Source organism: Pollachius pollachius, assembly GCF_949987615.1.
Source record: "Pollachius pollachius genome assembly, chromosome: 8".
Taxonomy (NCBI): domain Eukaryota; kingdom Metazoa; phylum Chordata; class Actinopteri; order Gadiformes; family Gadidae; genus Pollachius; species Pollachius pollachius.
Window position 1 is genome coordinate 14,586,978 of NC_136941.1, and position 26,170 is coordinate 14,613,147.

Sequence of the window (26,170 nt, forward strand, 5' to 3'; positions counted from 1 at the left end):
CTTTGGTGTTTCTCTAATGCGCTGTGGTTGGAGATCAATCAGTCCGGTGGCCCATATGGGATGAATAACACGTTTCATCAATGAACAGCAAATAATTCTGTTTTTGTGGTTTGGAACGTAAGAGTCAAACTCTTGTTTTATGAGGCATTTTTTCCCACAACAGTTGTCCCCTGATGTATGTATGAGATACTGTGCATGCTCAGCATGCATCCTAAGGACCAGTCCTCCAACAGTTTGCCCATGTTCCTGAGAGGTTTTGTCAAGACCAAGACAGGTTTAGTTTCTAGCCGACCACTTCAGAGAAAATCGGAGTATACTTTTATCAATGCGTTAACTGCCATAAAGACGTGGGGATATTTAAGCCACATTCCCGTTTCTATCCAGCTTTGGAGGGGTCTTAGACCTTGGGACGGAATTTTTACAAGTTATTTCCATATATTAGGTATTCAGTGTCGGTGCGTTCAGCTGCCAGTATTTATGCTTTTATTTGACATGGCCAAGATTCAGAAACCTTGTGTTCCAAAACCACGTAGCCTGTAATCGTAGTTTTATTTTTTTACTGACATGCATGTGTGGTCTGTGTGAGATGTGAATGCTGTTGTATAGTTTTGTCCCCCCCGACCCCCACCATTCTATGATAGAACTTTAAAAGGGAATTTAAGATTATTTTTATTTTTGTTATACTTTAATATAAACTAATGTATTTCTTTTAATTAAATTCCATGTGAAATTAAACCTTTTAAGTCAAGTCAATTTTTCTTGGTCTGAAAGGTTTGACAAATGACGTTTGAGGCTCAATAAATATTTTACCTGTGATCAAGTTCATTACAAGTGTATCAGTCTCAGGCTAGCAACTGTTGCTAACCATGAAGCTAGATGTATCACTTTGCTCAAAGGTCAGACGCCACCAAATGATCCAGTCTTCCCTTACGAGTTGTTGGGGAAAATATACAGCATTGGCTGCTACTGCTTGAATAGCAATTGAGCCGTGACATGCACTTCTTTGGTGTTTGGTTGTTTGTTATGCCCAAGGAGGAAGTTTATTTAAATTTGTTATCACATGTAAGCCATTCGTTACAGAAGAAAGCAGTTTGAAGTAAGAAACAGACACACATCTAAAGAAAAGATTTTTATTTTTTTGTAATCTATCAAGAATTAATGCAATATGCATCTTAAAAAAGGGGATGATGAGACATACTTTGGTACAGTTTATTTTATGCTCCCGCAGGAGCCATTTTCTATATTTGATTTATTCCACATTTATTCAGATAGTGTCCTCATGACGTAATGTGGCTCAGTACTCAATATGCACTTGTTTAAAGTTAAAACATTTTGGCTGGATGTTTTTTAAATAGGCAATTTCCCTACAATTGTCAAATACACCAAAAGTCATAACCAGCATTGCTATACTGATCGTTTAGGATACAAATTGCTTTCAATATTCCGAAAAATAAAACGAAATGATTTCAGCCAGGTTTACAATAAAAATGCTGGATACAAATGGCAGTAATCAATCAGTCAATGTGTTACAGAAAGTAATTAGTTACAGAGTCTATATGATGCACAGTATAAAATGGTTACAAAAGGCATGTGTGTTTTTACATACAAGTTAATATTCTACGATACCATCGCCTACATGGGACATGAGACACTCCAGTGATATGCTTGCATGGTACACATTTAAACAGCACGACCAGGAGCAACATGAACACAGCGGAGAACATTGTTTTGAACGTTGTAGACTTTTAGAGAATTTACAGTTCTTACCGTTTGTCCTTTCCTTCCTTTCATGATGGTGAACTCGGTTATTTGATTCTGAAGTTCGTTTGAAGGATAATTTCTGCTTTTATTCTACTTGGAAAGTAAATATGCAGCAGTCTAAATGTAAATGTAAAGTTATCCCTATCAGAATATTAGACGCTAAAATATTACCTCCTGAAATGTTTTTTTTTTTTGAATGATAAAAACACAAAACTAAAAATAAAACTTCAAACATAAAGTGCAAAAGTTTCAATAAATGCACTGGGACGGACTGGAAGTCACTGGCAGCGTATAAAATACTCCACCTAAAAATTTACTCTTCCCTTTTCTCCTTCCTTGCTCCTTTTTTGCCCTCCTTCCGCCGTTCGTTTAACCTTCAACCTTCTTCCCCCCCTCCCACCAAAAAAAAATGGATTTTCTTGTGAGTGCATTTACCTCAGTATTTTGGTAAGTAATAGGATTTCATAAGGACACGTCCTATGCACACTGCATGTCGCCACCGCACCACTCAACCCGGGCATTTCTAATATGAAGTCTACCTACAGATGTGATCTGGCTTGCCTCCTTGCCTCCTTGCTTCCTTGCCTTGCGGCTCGCGGCAGTACATTCAGATTGCGTCTCAAGACAAAACAACAGCTTAAAAAAAATGTAACATCAACTTTGGGCGAGAAATCCAGCAGAATAACTTTGAGGATGTTTTTGAAATGTTCTACGGGATTATACTCTTAACACGCAGGGTGCGCACTGGATTTATGGAAGGTGAATGTCGTTTCATGTTTCGCAGCGGACAAGATAATCCTGTCCACGCTCAGATTTAAACGGTAGTATTTAACAGAACATGTTCTATCTGAAAATACTGCCTTATCTGGGATCAGTGCCAACTACAGCAACAAAAATGGTAACATCAAACAATAATAAACAGTAAAAAATATATCAAGAGAAAACGAATATTACTCTTTTCTTGTAGAAGAAAACCAAAAACCAGAATATTCCTAGTGCAGACAATGTAAACCTACCACTATCAAGAGTTAGCCAATATTATAAACACAGAAAGCACGTCAATCGTATTCCTCTCACAGAGAGCGCTCACATCATCGTCTCGACAATGGTGTGGGTGGGCTTGATCAAGCCTTTGTTCCCGTTGGGGTCCAGGGGCTGCACTAGCTCGCTGTCCTTCACAATGTACTCCTTAGGCCGGGAGCTTCCCCCTCCCTTCACGGGAGCCGCCACTGCTTTGATTCTCTGGGGGGAGGGAAACAAGAGGACTGGGGTTAGCGGACTGTAACTGCGCTGTAATAGAAGATGTGTAGCGGCATGGCAAAGGTGGATCATGGCACAAGCTGAGCTGGAGCCCCTTTTGGGTAGTTTTTTCTGGTTGTGTCGAGTGTGTATTGTGTATTACGATCATACGATCATTGCACCAGTATACAGGAAATATCATACCCAGTAGTTAATAACATTAGAAGGTAGGGGCTGGGCTTTTACTTTTTTGATGACGGTCTTTCACTTGAAGCATTTTAATGAACCCCTTTGTTGTACTGTATACACCGGCAATGTCCTTTGCGATGGTATATTTACTGCCTCTGTGATCCCCTGCCACAGGGGTTCTTTCTTCTCATAAGGAACGACAATTGATGCTGCTGCCAAGGTTAGCTGCCTTTCTTGCAGGCGCTTTGTGGCTTGACCCCCCCCCCCCCAATGCTAGACTGGGCACGCGTGGCCTTGCATCGCGCTGTAAGGAAATGCTCCCAGGCTAATCAATGAGTGCTGCTACAATGGCCACTCTGCCCCAGCAAACACCCGGTCTCCCCCCCGCACTCACTCTAGCTGCTGCTTTTGGAAGTTTACCAGTTTGCCGATGGAAGTGCTTAGAGCCAGGGCATTTATTAAAAAAACGAGTCTGTTTGGTCTTGCAGTACTCAGTGAATGTCGATTGTCCAATCACATCGCTGCACTATGCACTCATTTGCATAAGGTTAACTGAAGTTCAACTTTTTTCTACCCACAATCCCTTTCCCCGAGCAATAACGTAAGTGAAACGGATATACAAATTCAATGGGAGGCGTTGCGGAAAGAGAAACGAGTTTGGTGGGCCCGATTGACACGCAGCAAAATGCTAAATTAGAGATTAAGTCTATTTTTACGCACGTTGACGTGTCCGTCCAGGAATAAACTGTGCATTTTCATAGAATGTACATATGATTGTATGTCAATTAATCAAATAACGTATAGATTATTAGTTGTAGTTGCATATTGCGCTCATCTTAAATTGGATAATAAACTACTTTACTAATGGGAGCGATCTTGCATTGAAATGTTGTGCACTGTAGGGTTTAGGCGGAGGTGTATCATCATCACACCGTAGGGATCATGTGGTACCCTTATATCATATACAAGGAAATCACCGCAGTTTTATAGACCTACATATAACCACGACCGCTTGTCTCTACATATTACACACCCATTGTTTACTTCACATCCTCTCCCCATGAACGTACCCGCCGTTGCTGCTAACAAACAAGCTGTCATACATAAGCCTGTTCTTAGACATACATTAGCCTAGCGTTTAAGCAAACAAATCATTACAGATTAGCTGTGGTTAGTGGCAGGGGATGACAGAACAAGGAGAGAGAAATGCATGCACAGTGCTCGCTTCGCATATCTGTCACGCTGGTAGAAACGGGTTCTCGGCCTCGCGCATCCGACAGGCTCGGTCAATTCAGTAGATTGCTCCTGTTGTTGTTTATATATCAAGGATCTTAAGGAGAAAAGACCCGGAGAGCCCTGCACTTTTGTTTTTAAGAGCGATTATGAGCGCTGGCCATCATCGGGCACATCATATTCCTACATAACAGACTCAGCCAAAACAAAGAAGCTGATGTTTCCTCGGCTGATCTTTCCGTCTGCAGGGAATTGACGCTGCTATTTAAAACACTGTGAAAGTAGGGAGGGGCTGGGGCACTTCTAAATGATCCGGCACGACGGTGCTAAAACATTCTGTTGTTTATATGCTTTCTTGCTTTGACCACTGCAGAAAGGTCTGTGTAACATAGCAGCAATAAAAGGAAATCAATAGTGGAACTGTAACCATGGTAAGTCACCCCGTGTAGTTCCTTATCTACTGTCAGGAGCAGTGCACTGCCATTGCCCTTGTGCCATCTTTCAGAAGACCCCTTTGCCCTTCTCTTATCTAGTGTACATCCTGCTCTCTATTGATTCAACATCCGCCTCCCCGACACCTTTTATACCTCCCTCCTCCTACAAACACCCTACTGTTCACTGTAATAATCAGGCTGCAGCAGCAGTGCTACTGGTAGTAGCCATAGTGGTGGTAGCAGTATTGGTGCTGGTAGTAGCAGTAGTGTTGGTGGTAACGATAGTGGCTGTAGCTGTAGCTGTGTAAGTGAACAGCTGTGTTAGTGTTAGTGGTGGTAGTAGCACTAGCTGTGTTAGTGTTAGTTGTGGTAGTAGCACTAGCTGTGTTAGTGTTAGTGGTGGTGGTAGCACTAGCTGTGTTAGTGTTAGTGGTGGTTGTGGTGGTAGCGGTAGCTGTGTTAGTGGACTGTTGTTAGTGGTAGCGGTAGCTGTGTTAGTGGACTGTTGCTAGTGGTAGCGGTAGCTGTGTTAGTGGACTGTTGCTAGTGGTAGCGGTAGCTGTGTTAGTGGACTGTTGCTAGTGGTAGCGGTAGCTGTGTTAGTGGACTGTTGGTGGTGGTAGCGGTAGCTGTACTAGTGTTAGTGAACGGTCGGTGGTGGTGGAAGCGGTAGCTGTGTTAGTGGACTGTTGGTGGTGGTAGCGGTAGCTGTGTTGGCGGTGGTAGTATTAGCAGTACTGTACCTCGATCAGAGGTCCCTCAGACTGAAGGATCTTGATGACCATCACCATGGGGATGCAGATCATGGATGTCAGGGCCAAAGACCAGCCCAAGCCAATGGACCAATCGGGGTACTCGTACACCTTGTTATACGTCAGGGGCTTGTACTTCACCAGGGAGAACACAAAGCAACTCTGGGAGATAAAAAGAAAATAAAACATTAAATTCCAAGGGCAACATTTCTGGTCATCTTTCAGATACAGAGTTGGGGGAGTCAACTCTCAGCCAATGTCAAACGTTGTACCTCTCCTTGTCCCATCTGGCATGTATCGCTTTAAAACACCAATGCTATTCTGAAACGCGGCTGTTCATCTCTTACCGCGCAGAGGACGGGAGTGATGACAGACCAGCTCCATTTCATCCATGAGTTTGGTCGGTAGCCAATCATATCCTCGATTGCGTCATAGAAGTTGTCCACGCCTGGGCACCAGAACGCCAGAGGAGAGGGAGAAGAAGACGAAAGGTTTGAGTCAAAAGCGAAGGCATGGCCAACTTAATAATGAGCATTGATAATGACATTACGATATTAGTTTGGCATTCACAAGACTGGATCGTTCCTTGAAGAAGCAGTGGCTATCCTAAACTAAGACTAACCTCCCCAGCAAGGACTATGTTTGCCTCCATGGGCCATCTGGCTCTGCGTCAACGCATGCTCTTCCAACTGGATGACATTCCCCACTATAAATAAGCTCCCTATTGTCTACCGTCAAAATTGGAAACAGTTTCAGCACAAACACGCGAGTTTGCTCTCCCGCGTCCGTGAAATGTTGCCCCCCGAGCAGCATTCAGCCGGTGTTAATAATAGCCACAACAACGGTGATAAAACAATAGCCCAGGGAGCGGCATCTGGGGCAGCCTTCCCACATTTGTCTCCAGCCCAAAAGGTCATCCCTGAGTGGTGCCACTGTTCTTTGCAATAGTCCCTAAAAGGCTGTCGAGGGTTATTTACTAGTGGCCATTGAGTGGGGACGGACGCACACAGAGTTCCCACCATGTTGCTTTAGCCGTGCACCAATTTCAGCATGTTAGTTATTGCTGTGTCTAATTAACGCAGATACAGTCGAGGCTCACTCACCGTAAACCCAGGATACAGCGATGCATTCGAAGAATGCAACCCACAAAAGGCACACACCGCTGGCTGCATAGTAGTCAAAGAGTTGAAACACATACATGCCACCCTGGATGGAGAGAAAACAAACATAAATTAGGACTTTACACGTCATATAAAAAGAGACACATGGAGGGGGTGGTGAGTTTCAAAGGGACACTAAAAGTGTGAAAGGCGTTGGATGTGAGCGTTCGGGAGAGACGCACAGGGGAATGCGGGCAAACCGCCAGTAGCGATCGAGTTCAACAGGTGGTCCGACGTCATTGAAGTATAGTTAACTTAATGGAAAGAGTCATTGGAAATTGTTCCATTCACTGTGTCAAACATACAGGACGTGTGAGGGGGCTTGGAAAGCCATATTTGGTGGTGGTATAGTCATGGCTTAGGCAGGGAGGAGGTGTGTCCGCTCGGTTATCTCCCCCTCGTGCTTGTCACAGGGGAGTGGGGAGAGAGGGGAGAGGGGGAGGCTATAACTCTGCCCTTTTGTTTTGCCCAAGATTAATAGCAGACGCTTACAGTGAGGAGAGCCAATGAAAGAAATGGAAACAAAGAAAAAAAAAATGGCACAAAGTGCGGGTGAACTCACGTTTGTAACCATGGCGAGTCCGAGAAGATAGCTTATGGAACACATGATCGCAATGAAGATCTCCCGGCGGTAGCCCTTCCTTAGGAAAGATGGATACAGATCCACGATGGAGGTGATCTGTCCTTCCACTTCAACAAACTGTGTGGGGAAATGCGGGCGTTAAGGCAAAGAACAACTAAACCATCAACACAACATCATACAAACCCTTCAGATGGAATATCTATATTTGTACATTTGGTGGGTTGTCAAGTTGTTGGAAAATGTTTTTATTGTACGGTAACCTCATCCTGCTATGAACACCAAGTCCTATACCTTGCCTACTTTCTGGATTGTAAATCATTCCCCCCCCCCCAGCTATTGTCCAATGAAAACAGTGTTCCGATTTCTGGTACTTGTTGACCCCTCATAAAATCGGAATGAAGAAATTCTGACACCAAACGATGGCCTTCATGACCAACGCCGACAGCGGCGCATTCAGTGGGACAACGCTATCTGAATGAAATGTAGGCGTCGCGTAAAACCACACGCGTCATCGCACAGGCAACGTTTGCCATGACAACAGCCAGGGTAGGGTTATTATTTACATGCGCTCAAATTTAGAGCCCCAGCCCCCGGCCTCGTACTCGGCCCGGGGCCTGATGCATTGGCACGGCGCATGGCCGCGTTAGCACCGGGAGTAGAATTACACGAGGAGGATGAAATGTGATCCGGACACGGCTGCCCCGTGGCTGGTGTACACTTGTGTTTTGTCTCCAGCCTATCTCCTCACAATCAAACTTTGATTGCGGCTGAGGGGCAGACCACCTTACCCCGACCCTCAAAAAAAGACTAACAAGTATGCTACAAGAAATCGTAAAAAATTAAAAATGTAATAAATTATTTTTGGTCTACAGTATAATGTCGAGGCCCGAGCGGTTTTCAAACAGCGTTCGGTGGCAATCGGACACTTTCGAGTGCACCGTCTCTGTGGGAATTACACATTGTAGTCAGGCCTACTTGCAAATACTTCTTTGGCAAAAGGTTGGTTATAAATACTTTACGGAAGAATGTTGGGCAGCGTTTTCTTCCCCTTCTTTTTGACACCTGATCCGCTGTTAGACGTGGACGCAGGGAAGCACCGAATGCCTCTTAGAAACACGAGTCTGACGGGATGACAACCGATGCGTGCTATGGAGACTACATACACTGTGGGGCCCAGGGGCCAGCAGAGGTCTCCCTCCAAGGAATTAAAAAATGCCCTAAGACCCCCCCCCCCCCCCCTCCCCCACACCCCTGTACTCTGCACTGGAAACACTGGAGCCGTTGTGCGAGAGCGACTGACCTGACTGTCCAGGCCCAGAAGCAGAAGCATGATAAAGAACAAGATGGCCCAGAAGGTGGGCATTGGCATCATGGACACGGCCTTGGGGTAGGCGATGAAGGCCAAACCGGGACCTGGCAGCACAAAGAGAGAAGAGGAGTGGGGCAGGGAGGGGGGAGGGGAGGGAGAGGGGTGAGGGACAGAGTTAACCGCTTTGTCTTATTCCAGCTCGGACGCGATATGGTAGATCGGAGTTATGGAGGTAGGTGGAGTGTACGGCGGTTCAGTATGGTAATGACGAAATTCTGTAGCCATTATTCAAAATGGAACTTTTCCAACCCCGGAGAAAGGCGATACAATGATAAGAAGAAGAAAAGAAACTGGGGGATTTCTGACTGTCAGGTTACAGTGTTGGATTTCCATAATGGTTTATCCTTTGAGGAAATACACCGAACAACACACAATTCATAATTTCCTCATAGCCTGGAACGCCCAAAGAAAATGGTTCCCATCTGTGCAGGGAGAATAAAGAACCTGATGTGAAGTAAAGTTTCATCCACTTCTAGGTTAAATGGAGTTGAATGGATGATAAATCTCAAACAGCGACCTTGAATGAATGCTCCATTAATCTCCTCTCGTTTGTTCATTGGCTAGTAGTCCTGCTCATTGAGCTATGAAGGAGCCAATCAAGAGACAGTTAATAAATGCCTGGTGAGCACTAGGCATGTGCCATAGGCATGTGTACGCTAACTGGCTAGGCCTGACACACACTATTAAAGTATGGTGGAGCAACTAAGCAAAGTCTTCCTCCAGTATTAGATCTATCTGACGATACGTATAAATATCAGAGAATTTGGTTGTAAAAGCTATCGAATATCCAGATCTGGTCAAGTTTATAAGAAAAAGCCAAAACATTTTAGGGGATCCACTCTACAATAATGTACGGGAGAACTGTTTTTCTCCCAGGCATTCCAGGGAACGGATAAATGATTAACCAATGATCAATTTATGTTGGCGTAGTACAGTAACAGCAAGGTATTCCTCATCAGAGCCCAGTATTAATTTAACAGTAAGTAGCAAAAATGGTATTTTACAACAGCACCTGCTCATTGACTAAGCCTTACAGCTCACAGGCAATATCCAATGCAGAATAATCCTTTTAGTCATCAGTCATCGCATCTAGGCATGTAAAAAAGGTACAGAGCAGTGCATGTAAACCATATGCATAATCAATGGTTGGTTTTCTAATATGGCAACACAGAATACATGTCATTGGTAGCGAGCGAGCATGCTGAAAGAAGACTCCTTCAGACAACATGGGATGTAAAAAAGGAAGAGAAACAGAACCGGTCGGGTCCACCTCAGCAAATCCTCAGCGTGTCGCAGAACTGGGCTTGGCGTACGATGCTGATTGGTCAGAAATGTATCACAGCCAGGCAACACGGTAACGTGTATGATCTTAACCCACGTAATGCCAATACTGATTTATAACTAAAGAGTGTCTTACTCGTTGACAACAATTTAAAAAGAGAGACCAGAGTCTCTTGTGCGTCATCATGTAAAGTCCACGTGACGCCAGTCCTCTTTGGGATGTCTCCTTGCAGTTAGGATCTGAAGTCACCAGTTGCCATGGTCAGCTTGAGTGAAAGACTGGCCACCCTAGTGCCGTTGAGAACAGCTGTGTATGGCGCACTTGTATTTATAATAGGAATACGAATAATCAGCCAGCAATTTAACCTAGCAGTTCATTGTGCAGCAGCGGTTTAACAAACAAACCGCTCTTGAGCGATAACGCCAACCCAACTGAGCCTCAACAGAGGTGGAACACACATCAAACCGGCAACGACTAATTCTGTTTCTTGAGACTTGCCAAGGAGTGTGCAAAAAGTGCGGATACTTCTGGCAACATCGTGTTCTTCTAACAATTTCTAATTTTTCGAAAATCCTCAAAATTAGCATTCTTCCATTCCTCAGACCAATTTAAAAGCCATTGGTTTGGCTAAACGTTTGTACGAAAACATGTTTTTTTGACCCCTTTTTTTGTTTTTGTTTTCCAGTAGCAGTGCCCACCATCACTGCTACCGTGACCTTTGACCCTCGTACCTGACTCTGCCACATCGGCAATGTTCACCCCTTGCTCTTGTGCCATGAAGCCCAGGACGGAAAATATAGCGAAGCCAGACACAAAGCTGGTACCGCTGTTCAGGCCTCCCAGCAGCAAACAGTCCCTATGTCACACACACGTCATGGAGGGTGTTAGAGACACACACACGCAACCCAAGGTCTTCACACCCAGGTTCTGACATGGGTTGCTGTCACTACTTAGCACCCCCCCGCCCCTACTGGGATAAACGCTCACCTGTAGCAGTTGTATTTGTATTTGTTGTAGCTCCCCAGAGACGTCATGGCTCCCAGACAAATGGCGTAGGAGAAGAAGATCTGCGTCCCGGCATCGATCCACACCTGAAAGGCAGCATGAGGGGTGACGCGGCGTCCAAGAGAAGCAAAGGGTTGATGTTTCCACAAGCACTGTGTTTTTTGGCGATTGACTTGGGCATTGGAAAGTCATTAGGTTTGAGATTGAGTTGAATGTTTGACAACAACGTAAACTAGGAGTTACCGCAGAAGAAAACAAAGTGTTCAGAGATCATGAATCATGGCCATAGCATTTATAACTCCTTTGAAAATAACTACTCAGGATCATGAGCTACTCCAAAGTGGGATATTCATCAGAGTCATCCGATCACAAGATTTTAAGTCATGAGCACTCTTTTCAACTGGGCTACCCTATTCACTCCCTAGACAAAAATACCATAGAATTTGGTGACAAAACAACAATAATACTAATAATGTGCTGATTGAATCCCTACCTCTGGATCCTGCAGGCGGTTAAGGTCCGGGTAAAGATAAAACTTAATCCCTTCAGACGCCCCCGGCAGGGTCACCCCCCGTACCAGTAAAATAATCAGCATTACAAATGGGAAAGTTGCTGTTATATACACCACCTAGATCGGAAAGAAAGCGACCGATGATTAGCCATGAACCAAACACATTATGGTAAGCATTTCAGTCTTTACACATGTAATGTCAGTTAAAATGGTCACAGAAAACATGAACTCGAGGCTGACGAGATGCAGAAATGAGTCGAGCCCAGAGAACCTATCAAATTGAATGAAATAAGTAATAGTCTTATTTTGACATAAATACTGTAGCGTAGCCTGAATTGACCCACTTAATTGACTCACTGAATTGACCCAAGACCATAAAAACGAATGTGTTCCCTCCAGACTACTTTGATTTAGTGCAACAATCTGTGGGCTGACTGATGTGACACTGAGTGAATGGATATTATTTGATAGACACTTTTAATCATATGATGACTATGTATAACAGCGATAACAGCAGTGAAAAAACGTTCAATGCATTATTAACAAAAAGTAGTGGCATGCAGTGGAAAGGCTGCGTCGTCCAGGTATAAGAGCACCAGTAAGAATAAATAAACAGTGTTTTTAGAGTTGAACGCACTAAGCAAACAGATGGACATTTCCTTGTAGGCTCTTTCAAGTGTTTTGTTTAACCTTGATATTGGCTTTGACCCAGTCTGCTAACAAATGCACGCGCAGGGCCAAAAGTAACTTCAACAGTATAAAGGTGACTGTGAGTCTGGCCAAGATGTAACATGCCAGTACACTGCATCAGCCAATGGTTCTAAATCAAACAAACCAACTTGGCCTCCAAATAATGGCGTTTCTGTTAGCATTGGGGCACATATCCCTGTCCCGTTGCTTGCAAAACAAAAACCCAGGCAACAAAACAGAGATCATCACAAACTTACTTTTCCAGTAGACTTGACTCCCTTCCAGATGCAGAAAAAGCATATAACCCAGACAGCGAGGAGACACAGAGCCAGGTCCCATTTCAGCTTGCCAATGTCCTCGATTCCACTGGAGATGCTCAGGACATTGCGTCTGTGGAACACAGAGATCCACACGACAGGTTACGATCTGTCGCCAGCACTGGCGGTTACCCCCCACCCTGTTAGCCACCGTTTCATTTAAACACAGTATACAGTGCAAAGTAAACAGGCCCATGACTGTAGCCATTTGGTGTGTTATATAACAAAGAAAGCTTTCACACACACACACCCACACACCCACACCCACACACACACACACACACACAGGCGCCAGCTGTTGTGGTCAGTACTCACTCCCAAAACTCAGTGACCGGGGAAGTGAAGTTGGTAAGGTTGGCGGCCAGCCAGAGGGTCTTGTTCCTGCGGACCGTGTCCTCCACACACTGCGGTGTGTTCCAGGGCTGGTTGCACTTGGCCCAGGGGAGCTCCGGCTGGAAGCACTGGATCAGGTAGTACAGTCCCCAGGCCAGGATCACAATGTAGTAGATGTTGAGGAGAGAGACGATCACAAAGGAGGCGTAGCCAATGCCTGTTGAGGACGGGACGGAGGGGAGGGAGCGGAGAGGGGCCATTTTGTCAGTACAACCCCGTGATGTGGTCCACCTCAGAGCACTCTACAGTGACCTTTCAGTCCATAAAAAGTCTGGCTCTCCAGGACTCGTGCTTTTCCACCATGGACAAATAAATATAAAAAACACATAAAAGTCAAAACGTGACTGATTTCTCAAAAAATAAAAATATTATATAAAATAAACATCTCTATTCATTTATTTTTAATCTTTAAAAATCTAGTTTGCATGCTGATTTTAACTTGGTTGAACCTAGAAAGTCTGCCCATATTATTTTAAACCAATGGGGGTATTTTTAAACTGCTGTCACTTCTATCAACTTCCCCTTCTCGCCTTCCTGATTCTCACATTCCAAAGGAGGACAAGTCAATCTGGTGACCAGGGTGTGGGAGAGGGTGCATCTGTTGTGTGTACGTGCGCACACACACACACACACACACACACACACACACACACACACACACACACACACACACACACACACACACACACACACACACACACACACACACACACACACACACACACACACACGATTTTGGAATTGTGAATCTAAAACATAGAAGATAAGAACCGATTATCTGACATTGATTTTTTTGATAATAAATAACCTCTGATTGATTGTATTGTTTGACATTTTTCCACCCCCGGGTGGGCCCTGTCCTTTGGCCTACAGCTCTTCCCTGCTCCTTTGCCTCAGACCTACTACGTATAGACGTGAATCGGAGCGTCGCAGCTGTCGCTCTGGGTAAGAAGAGTAGGGTGGGGGGGGGGTCACTGGTAGTACCACCACAAGGTGTGTTCTTGAGATCAAAAGGCTTCAAACCGTTATAAGATCCCCCCACCTCGGAGCAAGACTCCTGCTCAAACGCCCTGCTGATATTGTGTGTCACGGAAGTAAAGAAGAGAAACTAAACAGATGGCTCACGCACTGGTGCTGCTGTGTCATGTGACACATGGGCCAACATAGTTTTGAAAATACAGAAACTATTGCAAGGGAACGGTTTGTATTGCTAGGCAACTTACGCTAAGTATTTCCCCCCTCCACTGTTCCCATGGCAACAAAGCACTCAACATAGAAATGAATAACTTGCCAGTGTACTGTAAGTAGGACTCAGTGATATTTATGTATGCGTCTTGTTAGATCGCATTGACATGGATCTGTGGGCACCTGGTGCGTATCAAAGGGTTTTGGATCTTCCTCCCTGAATGTTTGCCTTGTAATCACCGTTCTCCATTGTACTGCTAATGGTAAATCACCCTAGCAGAGGAAGCACTAAATTAATAAAAGGGAGATAAAGTGTGGGGTGATTTATTATCGGGTTGAACCAGATGGAGGACGAAGCCTGTTCCAAGAGCCCAGCGAACACAAGCCTGAGCGGGGCTCTCTCTCTTGGCTATGGCTGCAGACCGGATGCAGGAGATGGTTTGTTATTCCAGTGTGTCACAGGACTTTCCTGGAGCCCTGAGTTATTATGCTTGGTGATTATGGAGAATGCCAAGAGTTTAGGAACCCAAAGAAAACACGCCGTCGGTTTGGGTGATGATCTGTAAGGGGAAACTGACCAGTGAAGATGGGGCAGATCTTAGCCCAGCAGGTGATCCCTCCCTCAGAGGTGTACTGGCCCAGAGCCACTTCCAAGAAGAACACAGGCAGGCCTCCCCCAAACAAGAATATGAAGTAGGGTATGAGAAATGCACCTGAGGATGAAGAAAATAAACGAAGGGGAAAAACATTACTTTCCATAAAACATTAGTATTCCAAGACCCAATACACCAAAGTGGCCCCATCTGGTCTGTTACTTACCTCCACCATTTTTATAGCAAAGGTACGGGAAACGCCACACGTTTCCTAAACCCACAAAGCCGCCAGCCACCGACAGGACAAAGTCAAGCTTGCTAGACCACTTCTCCCTCTGGGGAGCACGGCCCTCCGCCTCATCTTCGGGCCGTGTGCCCGGGCTCTTGCCCGGGGAGGGTTTTAGGGTGTCCTTGTGGAAATCCTTCAAACATTGGAGTTTCTCCTTTTGTGCCATGCTGCAGAGAGGAGAGGGAGGGGAGAAGATGGCATATGTAAGTGAAAGTTCAAATATAGCCATGAGTTAGATGGGGGTGACTGGGGGGGGGGGGGGGGTTGGCTACATTAAGTTTAGCAGAAGGAATAGGAGACAGAGAGAGAGCCACATAGACAGAGACAGAGAGAACGATAGGAGGCTGCGATAGGGAGCTTGTTTGTGTTACAACATGCTGTTCAACCAGCTTGCATAACAAACAGAACACCATCACTTATCTTTCTAATCTAAGACACATTTTTCATACTGGAAAAAGAAAAATCTAATAAACAGAAACCACCCAGAATAGCACACAGGCAGTATTCCTAAATATAACATGTAAAAAATAAAACAAATAAAAACAAGTAATAACATGAGTTATTCCAGTAAGCGTTCCAGTAACATCATAATATCATTGGACAGCCAATATCCTAGAGGTCTCTTGGCTATGATCAGTGAGATTCCAATCATGAGTGGTTTAAGAGATTTACAGAGCCGTTAATCAAGTTTCATTCCATTTACAAGATATTACCAAGGCATGCTGAGCATCTATGGCCTCTATACGCTAATATTGCTTTGGGCCTAGTTTTACTGACTGCTGGGTATCCTATGAAAGTGTACAGTATATGGCAATAACATTTTTGTTTGGCATTCACCCAGCAAACGAAAATAAACTCTATAGACTACATTTGAAATAATAGCAAAATTGTAATTATGAAAAAACTGATTATGTTAACCGCTATGGATGAAAGCAGTTTTGCTTCTAAATTTATTTTCGGTCTATTCTATTAATATTTACATTTCACCTTCTACCTCCCTGCCTGCCTCACTCCCTCTCGCGGGAGATCAGTGGCCTTATCTTGGCCTTGAACCAGGAATTAAACATGAAGCGCCTTGACCATTGCTCCACATGGCACTGCACTCAGCTCCACAAACCAGACACACTCAAACAAAAAGGTGGACCAGGAGGCAAAGTGGATCGGAGGGGAGCCTCAAACCATCACGCGTGTATCACAGTCAAGGTTCTAAAGTCAACACAATAGCGGTGGGCGAGACGTCGCTTGGACTGAAACTAATGTTTGAAAAGGGAAAACATGCAGAGCCCCTCTCCCCTTACGTTACACTAGCAGCCAAACAGTTGGTTACCCGCCAAATTTAAAGACGATAGTCCCCCGACATTCCACAGGCCTTGGCATCGTGCCAGGGGATGCAAGATCTTCATTTCACTCAGCGTACTGTACTGTAAACCACCTTTCAGAGAAAGCCAGGATTTGTTATTACGCCCCTCTGTATCCCATTTCCCAGCCCCCGCCAAAGAGGAGCCAGGAGCACCCAAACCGTAATAGGGCAGGAATAACTGTTTGACAAATCACTTGGACACGTTGAGACCTAATGGGCTGTGAGCTTCCTGTCCTAGGAACATAATGATTGTTTCTGGATGAAAACGGGGAGGAATTACAAAGACTTTGATTAATTGTTGCTACTGATTATGCAAGCGGCAAAGGTTTCCTCTTCTTTAGAGCCCGGCGCTGGCGGACAGAAACGGCAGGCGACTTCAAAGACTTCCCCTTCTCTCTTTTCGAGCCCAATGCAAATTTGTAGGTGGAGTGCTGCCAATCGAAACCCAAGGTATTAAGTAAGCAAGAGTTGCATTTCCAAAACAAAATTAAAAAAATACTGTTTTGCCCAGAGATATTTATGAAGATATAAAAGATATATTACTAAAATATAAGGATTTAACTTTGTATTATTATAATACACTTTTTCAACTTTTGAAAAGATTTCTCTTTGAAGTTGTCACAACCCCACCTGATCCGATGTTGCGTTCAACACACAATACCCCCAAAAATGAAGTAAAAAAAGAAACCGAATTGGTACAACCTGGTGAAGTTGATTCATACATGAAGCCTGTTTTATGTATGCCTTAGCGCTGCGATTGAAAATTATTTGATAAGGCACCTCCTGTGGATTTAACGAAGCCCCAATCAATCGCTCCTTCGACCCCGGTCCTGCCTGGTCCCTCTCCGAGTCGTTCCGTTCCAGCCATCATGCTTTTCATAGGTTTTTCTCTCGCCTGCATGTTAGTCATGACGAGCCAACTTGAACTGCTTTTCACTCTCAAACCTCATTACATAACTGGATCAGCGCTCGCCCACTCTATCCCTCCACCGCCGTTACCTCCACCCACACCCCTCCACCCGTGCGCTTCCCTTTGCTTGTTTGCGTAGAGGGGTTTTTCACCTTCTGGAAGGTAGTGTGCATGTCTGATAAGACTTAAGGTAAACAGTCCTTAAGATTAGCCATGCGACCCGGCCAGACACCCTTGGCCAGACTTTGTGTGTACCCTCACTTGATAAGGCCAAAACAAAAGCATTACAGCCACTAAGCGCCTCACAGGAATAACCCTTTTTTCCACTGCCAGTATAGTGTAGACCTGGAGGTCCACCCAATGTGGACTCAACCGTTTGATCGCAAGATTAAATATCACAAAGAAAATAAAAAAAACAACTGAAGGCTGAAGAACTTGATAGCATGGAGGTATGCAGGCCTTCTGTTTAACACAAGAAAGTCTGCTTCCAAGAACGGATTCCCTTACTTAACAAACTGATGAAGAAAATAAATCAGTTCAACAAAATTCTCATATTTACACACACACGCACACGCACACGCACACACACGCAGAAAGAAAAGTTTCTTATATTTCTTTACTAAAAGACATTAGTGGAAAGAACTTACATTTCCTTCATGGCTGTGATTATGTATAGGCTGCTTCTTCCTCAGCTGTCACCATTCCTCTGTACTGAGAACCTTTATGCCAACACAGTTTACAAGGACTAGAGCTGACACTATGGCCCGCCCCATCGGCTAAAGACAATTAAATCCTACACAGAGATTGGGTACAGCCGCACAGCGACGGACAACTGTAAATTTCCACTTCCCACTGACTCCCTACACACACACACACACACACACACACAGCCAGGGACTAAGGATTAGTACTGTGCCCTGAGCACGTCACAGCCACCTTCTTTTTTTTCAACCCAGAGAAGGAAGATAGACAGAGAGGGAGGGAGAACGAGGGCGAGAGAGGGAGCGAGCCGAGTCAACCTTTCCCTCATTAGACCCATATCTCTTCAACTCTGAGTGGATTTAACTTAAACAAGCAATTTTGCTCTACCCTTCCAAGTGTTGGACTCCTAAAGCACCAGAATGTATACATGTGTGTGTGTATGTGCGTGTGGGTACGATTGATACGTCCTCACAGCAACCTAATTCATAACACCTTGTATACAAGTCCCTTTAGTGAACAGGATATATGGAAACGCATGCAGCGACATGCAAACAGAAACGATGGCCAGCTATCTGCAAACATCAACCCGCAGAGAACGGCCCTTCAACAATGCCTAATAAGGCAATGCGCAGTCTATTTATTTTCTGCGTGTGTTGAAAACGCCATACCCTCATAACTTAGCTTACAATACCCACGCAATTGTTGCAATGTCAGGGTCAATTTCATCTAAATAAATCAGTCACCAGGATTTGTCACAACATGGGGCAAGGTTTGGCTTGTCCTCAATACACCCCCTGGGGCACCGTTATGAATGACAGTAACTTGAAATGAAATTAGATCATTAATGCACAGGATTATCCGGTGCCTAAGTAAACACAGGCTTTTGGTATGGATCTCCAGCTTTAATTTCATTGATGAAATAGTTAATAGCTGTGTAGCATTCTATCAATAAATAATTAAGCACTTGACCAAACCAACGGTGGACTGTTACTGCCCTCCAGTTGACACAAGGGAGACATGGCGTGAATATATTAACACCTTTTTTTTTTTTTAAATGGCATATGATGCAAGGAATTATATGCACTGAATGCTAGCAACATTTTCACCATTGCCCTGAGAAAAAAAACACTAGGCAAGGCTTAATCTTTTTCTCAAACACCATAATAACCATGAATAAAATTGTTTTTTTTTCCATTTTCCAGACATTGCATATATATATTTGATGATATATCTTTGACGTACACAGTTTATGGTGAAAAATAAGTCTTGATGGACTATGGACACAGAATATTATGCTGCAACAGAGCCGTTTATGGACATAAGTTAGTTGCATTAGCTAGAAAACATCTGGCCAGTAGGGGGTATGCATCAGTTTACAGGAGATTATGAAGAAATAGTTGATTTCCAAATGTCCAACTTTGCACATTAAAGATTGTAAAAGAATATCCTGATGTCGAATTCACATGATTGACATGTTACCTAGACTTATTCTCAAGGCACAACAGTAGAAATGATGCATACATATAGTTCTTGAGGACGATTCCCTAAAAGGAGTATTAATTACACATTGTCTTTAGATGCAAATTATTAGTTTATGTGAAAATAGCCTTATTCCTAAATGAGTTCCTGCACATTCGAGATCATGCTTTATCTGAATAATGAGGAACATTTAAATCACATTCCTTTATATACATGCAAGGATTAATATCAAAGTCTTCCAAAAAGGTGTCCATGACACTTACATCGTCACAGAGAGGCAACTGATCAACTGATCAATCAACTGATGTTCTGAATTTTGTTTTATCTAAATTCCCTACCATCAGATAACCTTCAGGGGCTGGCAAGTAAAGCCAAAACTGTTTAATTCTGAGATCTCCCCAAAGTCAGACAACTCAGTAGTGGTCATTAACAAAAAAATGGGTGCACATTAATACAGAGTTAATTTGTCTTGTGTTTGTACACAACATGATTATGAGGCAGTACGATTATGTCAGATATGGACATTATCCACTATAAACATTTCTTTATCCATCAATGTGTGCATCATATCCATGAACTTAATCTATATAGGGTTCAAAGAACATAATCCACACATACTCAGTAATCTACAGCAACTCATGTCAGTGGAAGAGAAGCTCTGCAAACAAAAGGCAACAAAGGTTTGCCAATTGACACATTGTAGATTGCTACAATAATATAGTGTAATTAAGTCATTATAACTGATTATTGTGGTGCATACAATAACATGGAAGCTGAAAGCATGGAAGATGCAACAGATTTATTATTCAATGATGCAATTGTAATACTTTGAAAAAAATACTTTGATACAAGGTTTATTTTGCTTGTAAATATTGTATATTTTCAGAAGATTGAGGAAGTTACATGCATGTGTAGCTGAAGCTGCTTGCTCTTGATCCAATAATGTGTCCAAATAATGTGTTAATCGATGTATACCTATCCAAAGTCTAATTAATTGAGGCACTCCTGAAAAATAAGCTGTTACCATTGGCAAGCACATTGGTCTTTCCTTTCAATGTTATAACATTTTCATGAATCCCAGAAATATGACCACCACCAACACACTCCTCACGTTTGTCGTCAAAACAAATGCACGTGTCCCCTCCGGTTAACAGAGACTGATGGTGAAGACGGTTAGATAAGGGACCACCAGGATAACTCACTTCCACAAATAAAACCATCGAAAGCAACACATCACAGACGGGAATCGGGTCGTCAACAGTTTCACTGTATTTTACTGATAGTCAAAATGTAAAAGCTAAAGCAATCACGAGGACACAAGCCACAGCACAGAACACGCCGTGTTGCCTGGTCTGCATTATCGACAAAATGTAGTAAAATTATAATTATTTTGTTCACGAATATGCTTTACCATTCCCTTGAGCCCATCAACCCGTCGTTTGATTAATGGACGCACACAAACCGTTCGCTGACTCTGGATACAAAAAACACAGGTCAGCGATGTGACTCTAGGGGATAAAAGGTTGATAAGCACCTCATAAGGTAGCAGGCAGCCCATTATCACCCTCGGTTGAGACGAAGTGACGGTGAAACACAAGAGGACACACTCGCCTCTTTACTGATCCTGGCCCAGCATACATCGTGCAAAAGGGTAAATAATGGCAAATACACATCTAATTAATTACTGTATCCAAGTAACCTGCATGCTGCCCAAGGTGATGCGTTTAATTATCATAGAGCCCCGGGACAAATAATTAACGTTACGAGCGATTCTTTGAATATAAAAATAAAGCATGTGATCTTTACCGGAAACAACTTTTACAACCAGCCGCTCGTGTTCGTGATGCGGGGCTATTTCAACCCAAACATCGGCTCTAGCGCATGTAGTTGTTTTCAAATGCATTTTGTCAATGTTGCCGAAATTTCGGATAATTAACGGAAAAGAAGATGACGAATTACCTGTGATCTGTTTTTGAATGAGCTGTTCCTTGTTCCTTATTTTGTGCGATGGATCACGATTGAAATAAATTTCATCGGGATGAAATCTCTCAGTGACCTTTGTTTCAACGAGCGGGCGTGCGTTTAATATCAGTTTGAGTGGAAAATCACCAGCTTCTCGGTGCAACAGGAGACCTGATTCTTAAAGAGACAGTCCACAATTGATGGGTCGTTCGTGGACGAGTCGGCTCTTTCACGAACATCGAGTTAGAAATAGACAGAGGTGGGTCGAGTAGCCAAAAAATGTACTCAAGTAAAAGTACTGTTCCTCTAAGACTATAAATACTCAAGTAAGAGTAAAAAAGTATGCAGTGAAAAGACTACTCAAGTACTCAAGAGTACAAGTACTGAGTTTCTCCAGATTTATTTTTGAAATATACAGACCAACACAAACGGTACAAAATAGACACGAACAACATATAAAACAGCAATGTTCAAATATTTTTTTAAAATTTAAATACAATTTAAATTTAAATAAAACAAATGTCTTTAAAAATAAAATTAATAACCCTTGAACTAAATACAATAATAAATTAATTCTTTGCAAAATGAAATACATCAACCTATAAATAAAATTACAATAAATTAGGTTTATCCAAAATTATATCAATTAAAACCAATACACTTATAACACTGTTGCAATTGTTTTGCACATAAACATTTTTAAACCAATTCCTATGTTACAATATGTCACAGGCCCTGACAAAATGATCTGGGTTATGTTCAGCCCAAAAAATGTAAGACACAAAAACTTGAAATTGAATACACATCAAAACCTGCTGGCAAACTCACTTACCCCTATGAAATTACAGAGGCTGAAAAAAGAGACAACTCAGACTCTCACACACCCAGACTCAGGGCATGCAAAGTGAGTACAGGGAGAACAAGAAAGGTGTGTCACAGAAGAACAGTGTCTCTGTGATTGTGAGTTTGTGTCAATGTGATTGTGAGTGTGTGATTGTTAGTGTGTGAGTTTGTGTGATTGAGAGATTGTCTGTTTGTGAGTGTGTGTGTGCGAGTTTGTTTGATTGTTACTGTGTGAGAAGTTGTGATTGTCTCTTACAGTTTCAGAATCAGCAATTTCTTCTTCCTTTTGTTCTGCTCTTGTGAACATAGCACGGCACGGCCACGGCCACAACATTTGGGCGGAACAGGAGCCATTAAAAAAGTGTGCGACACTGTTGAGCAGCATGACAACACTTGTCTAACACAGACATGACAACACTTGTCATGTGACTCAAGTGGCTGCATTTGATTGGCAAGATCATTTTGTCAGGTTTTTATTGGTTAAAATAGTCACGTGATAGAAATGTTGGCGGAAGACAGGGAGAGAAATAGATCTCGCATGTAATAAAAAAAAACGATTTAAAAAAAGAAAGTAACGACCGTCACGTAGCCAAATGGAACGGTGTAAAAGTACCGTTCTTTCTTCAAATATATACTCAAGTAAAAGTAAAAGTATGTTGCAATAAAACTACTCCTAAAATTACAATTTATCCAAGAAGTTACTCAAATATTTGTAACAGAGTAAATGTAGCGCATTACTACCCACCTCTGGAAATAGATCGGGCTAGATACATCCCACATAACAACCGATATTAGGAATGACTGACGTAGGCAATGTTTTCATTACTGTAGCCTTATGTCCAGCCATGAAATTTATAATTTCCTGCAACTAAATACAATTCTACCTTGCATATCTTCGAAAAATACACAGCTATTACACAATCCACCATCACATTAAATGGGCACAATAAAAGCGATATTAACACATTTAGTAGGAAACATTAATAAAAAGAGTCGTTTGAGAGCCAAGAGAGCTGGCTCTTATGGAACAGCTGACCAAAAAGATCTGACTCACTGAGAAGAGCCGGAATGCCCATCACTACAGCTCACCAAAATGTGCGCGGTCCCTTAACTTATCTTGTTCGCAAAGTGCATGTAGATAACCGTCTTGGAAACTTGAGCATCTAGAGACGAACCAAGGTTGCTGTGCAAGCTGGATGCTGCCCATCACTTTGAATTAGTGATATGCGATGTGTAATTAAGCCATTCATTTGTCCTGAAGTTTTTTTTTTCTATTTGTTTATTGATTTGTAACTTGTCGTCATATAGGCCTAGTTGACACTATCTTCAAAACATCTCAGCTGTTTGTGTTTAAGGGCACTTGTATTGTGTTTTACTTGTGATTTCCCTCCAAGTGGACAAAATATTCATAAGAATGACTAATTGCTTTCCGGCACTCAGAAAGCAATGGAAAGCAAAGATGGAAATGGTCAAGTAGGTGCCTGGCGAGCTGGAAGTAGCTCTCAATGTCAAAGCCACATTTATATTGTTTTGGTGTAGGCCTCCCATTTAATCAAAATACACGAAGGTCACGTTTCAAAGCCTCTCCAAACTATAAATACCAACAATGGTTTGTTATTGTTTTGCGTCTCTTATCATAATAATTTAAACAGTTTGTTCAAATCAATAGCAAATATTATGAAATAACCAAAAGGGTTTGACAAAAAGCATCTGCATAACAAATGCAATTAGTTTAGTTGAGTGTTCAGGGTTAGACCTACTTGTCCTGGACGGATTTAGCTTGTCTTTTGTTAGAGGTCTTGCTGAGGGCATCCCTGTCACATGGTAATGGTTTAATCCTGTCTCACATGTAAATACTGTCTGTGTCCTCCTGCAAAACCCCTTTGTGTTCTCCAACGGAACCTTGTGACTCGACTCTAGTTAAGTAACCATTTGTGTGTTGTTAAAACATAAAATTGTAAAAATAAAAAGGATTCAGTTAACATAGACTGCCACGCCATGATAGCCAACACAAATGCAACTGTCGTTTCATCAGCTCCCCTTATCTCTGGCTTGCAAAACCTAGAGTAAATATTTTGTCCCGGTTTTTATCTGAGTGTGCCATAAAAGCTATAATGCCAACGTTCACTTCCATGTCCGGGTATTGAGCTGTTAATGCAACAAGTGAGCATGTAAGGTTTAATCCGATATTACCAGGGCCGTGTCATGTGAGGTGTAAGCATCTGACTGTCACACACTGCCAGGAAAGCGTCAACAAAGGGCACACAAATAAACATGTTTCAGATCACATAATCCTGTTGCAAGCGCTGTTGATTCAATTTTACAGCCATCTTCAACCTGGCACCAGTCATGGAATAACGTCAAATTTGTCTTTGGATGTGAATGCCTTCTTCACTGGGTCTAAATCCCTCTTATTTCGTTGCAATCCTGTAAAGAGATCTTCTTGGCAACAACTGATTAATTTAGACATTTTGTATTCGCCAGTATGTCCTTTTGTTACATAATAGTTGGGGCCTTTTAAGCAAGTATCGTTTGAGGTTTAAGACAAGAGCAGGCTGAGTAAACACAGTAAAATACGAGTTAAGCGTTCATTGGCATAGAGTAAAATTACTAGAGAAAAACCTTAAGGAATCATTTGTTTTGTTTTATTTATCAGTTTATTACCAGATGACATCAAAGGAAGATATTTGGAAAGGAATAAAAATAAGACCTCAACTACTAGCTTCTTGCGTATACATGTTTTTTACCATGCCACTTATCATGCCACTAATACACACTGAGGATATTAATACATTTGAGCCTCATATATTGAACACTATTGTTGTTTCAAGAATGGTTCCTCATTCGTAGTATGTGGTTCAAAGCAAAAGTGGTTCAAACATTAGTCTTGGATGCTCTATTCAAATCACCCATGGCTCCTTGTTCAAATTATAAAAACACAACATAAGAATTTCAGTAGAACTATTTTACATCCTCAGTTATTGAAAAACAAAATACGTAGAAGTTGTTAGCAAGCTGCGAGCCTGGCCTCCTATCATACTCTGCTTTTGGGCTTACTTGAGGTTTTAGTTACAACAAGCTAGGGAACTTACAATGTAGCCATTCATGTTTATTCCAAAGGAAAAAGCCAAAACAGACGCAAAGCACTGATGCAGTGGGCTGGAATCTCCCACCATTTTAAAGACAAAAATAGCTCTTTAGGAAGGTCCAAGTTAGTAACATCTTGAACAAATCATAATTAAAGTTATAAAATATAAATTATGTATACACATTACATTAAGGAGATTTCCAATGGCAACTGTTTAGTCCAGTTAGTTGGTCTGTATCACTGCTATTTTGCAAAGGTTTCTGATCAAATATACTAGTCTACATGCTGCTACATGCACCCGGGAAATGCAATTTGACACCAAGAAGCCAACCATAGGTTATTTAGTTACTTCGGAACCAAATAATAGGTCTCAAGACTAGCAGCACATTTTGCTTAACTCGTGCCTTTCAGTATACTAATCCTGAACAGATTGGGTACTATTTTGTAATAGGAATCACTTATGTAGGGAACTCTCCTTTATTGTTTTTGGTTGTGCACAACTTGTTCCAATTTGCATAAAAAAGCCTGTCCACTGTTGTTTTAAAGCCTAGGCCTCCATTAAGTTTGTACTTCCGAAGGCCTCTTTGTACTTCTGAAGGTCTTTTGGTACTTCCGCAGGCCTTTTCAGATCAGACTGATGGGGTTTACAATGGCAACAATACACCACGTGTAAGTTCATCTGTGTAAAGCTAAAGAGTGCATTGCTAGCAAAACATACCAGTGACCTTGGTTTAACAGAAAAAATGTCCACTGCCGTTGCAAGCGATGAAGTACATAAAAAGAGAAATAGCGCCATCTACAGGAGCCGTTCTGAATAGTAAATGAATCGGACAAAAGAAAA

General features: G+C 42.5%; 1 protein-coding gene across 2 annotated transcripts; it reads right to left on the reverse strand.

The window, feature by feature from the left end:
• Positions 1 to 1,116: 1,116 nt before the first annotated feature.
• Positions 1,117 to 21,528, reverse strand: LOC307079487 (sodium- and chloride-dependent taurine transporter-like). 2 transcript variants are annotated; one of them, XM_079741859.1, is made up of 14 exons: positions 21,396 to 21,528; positions 14,923 to 15,152; positions 14,682 to 14,816; positions 12,841 to 13,075; positions 12,466 to 12,598; positions 11,501 to 11,635; positions 10,990 to 11,093; positions 10,734 to 10,858; positions 8,652 to 8,764; positions 7,331 to 7,468; positions 6,712 to 6,814; positions 5,956 to 6,056; positions 5,600 to 5,770; positions 1,117 to 3,003 (listed from the first exon to the last, which is right to left on the reverse strand). In XM_079741859.1, the coding sequence occupies exons 2-14, from the start codon at positions 15,149 to 15,151 to the stop codon at positions 2,848 to 2,850; spliced, it is 1,878 nt and encodes a 625-aa protein (XP_079597985.1). In that variant the 5' UTR covers position 15,152; positions 21,396 to 21,528; the 3' UTR covers positions 1,117 to 2,847. The 2 variants fall into 2 exon arrangements, with proteins under 2 accessions (XP_079597985.1, XP_079597984.1); XM_079741858.1 differs by lacking the exon at positions 21,396 to 21,528 and adding an exon at positions 17,903 to 18,102.
• Between the last annotated feature and the right edge of the window lie 4,642 nt (positions 21,529 to 26,170).

Bases quoted from the DNA above. Each gene is read 5' to 3' on its own strand.
- LOC307079487 (XM_079741858.1), bottom strand. The intron at 12,599-12,840 runs GTGAGTACTGAC...TGTGTTCCACAG, and splicing joins CCGGTCACTGAGTTTTGGGA to ACGCAATGTCCTGAGCATCT. The intron at 5,771-5,955 runs GTAAGAGATGAA...TTTATCTCCCAG, and splicing joins TCACTCCCGTCCTCTGCGCG to AGTTGCTTTGTGTTCTCCCT.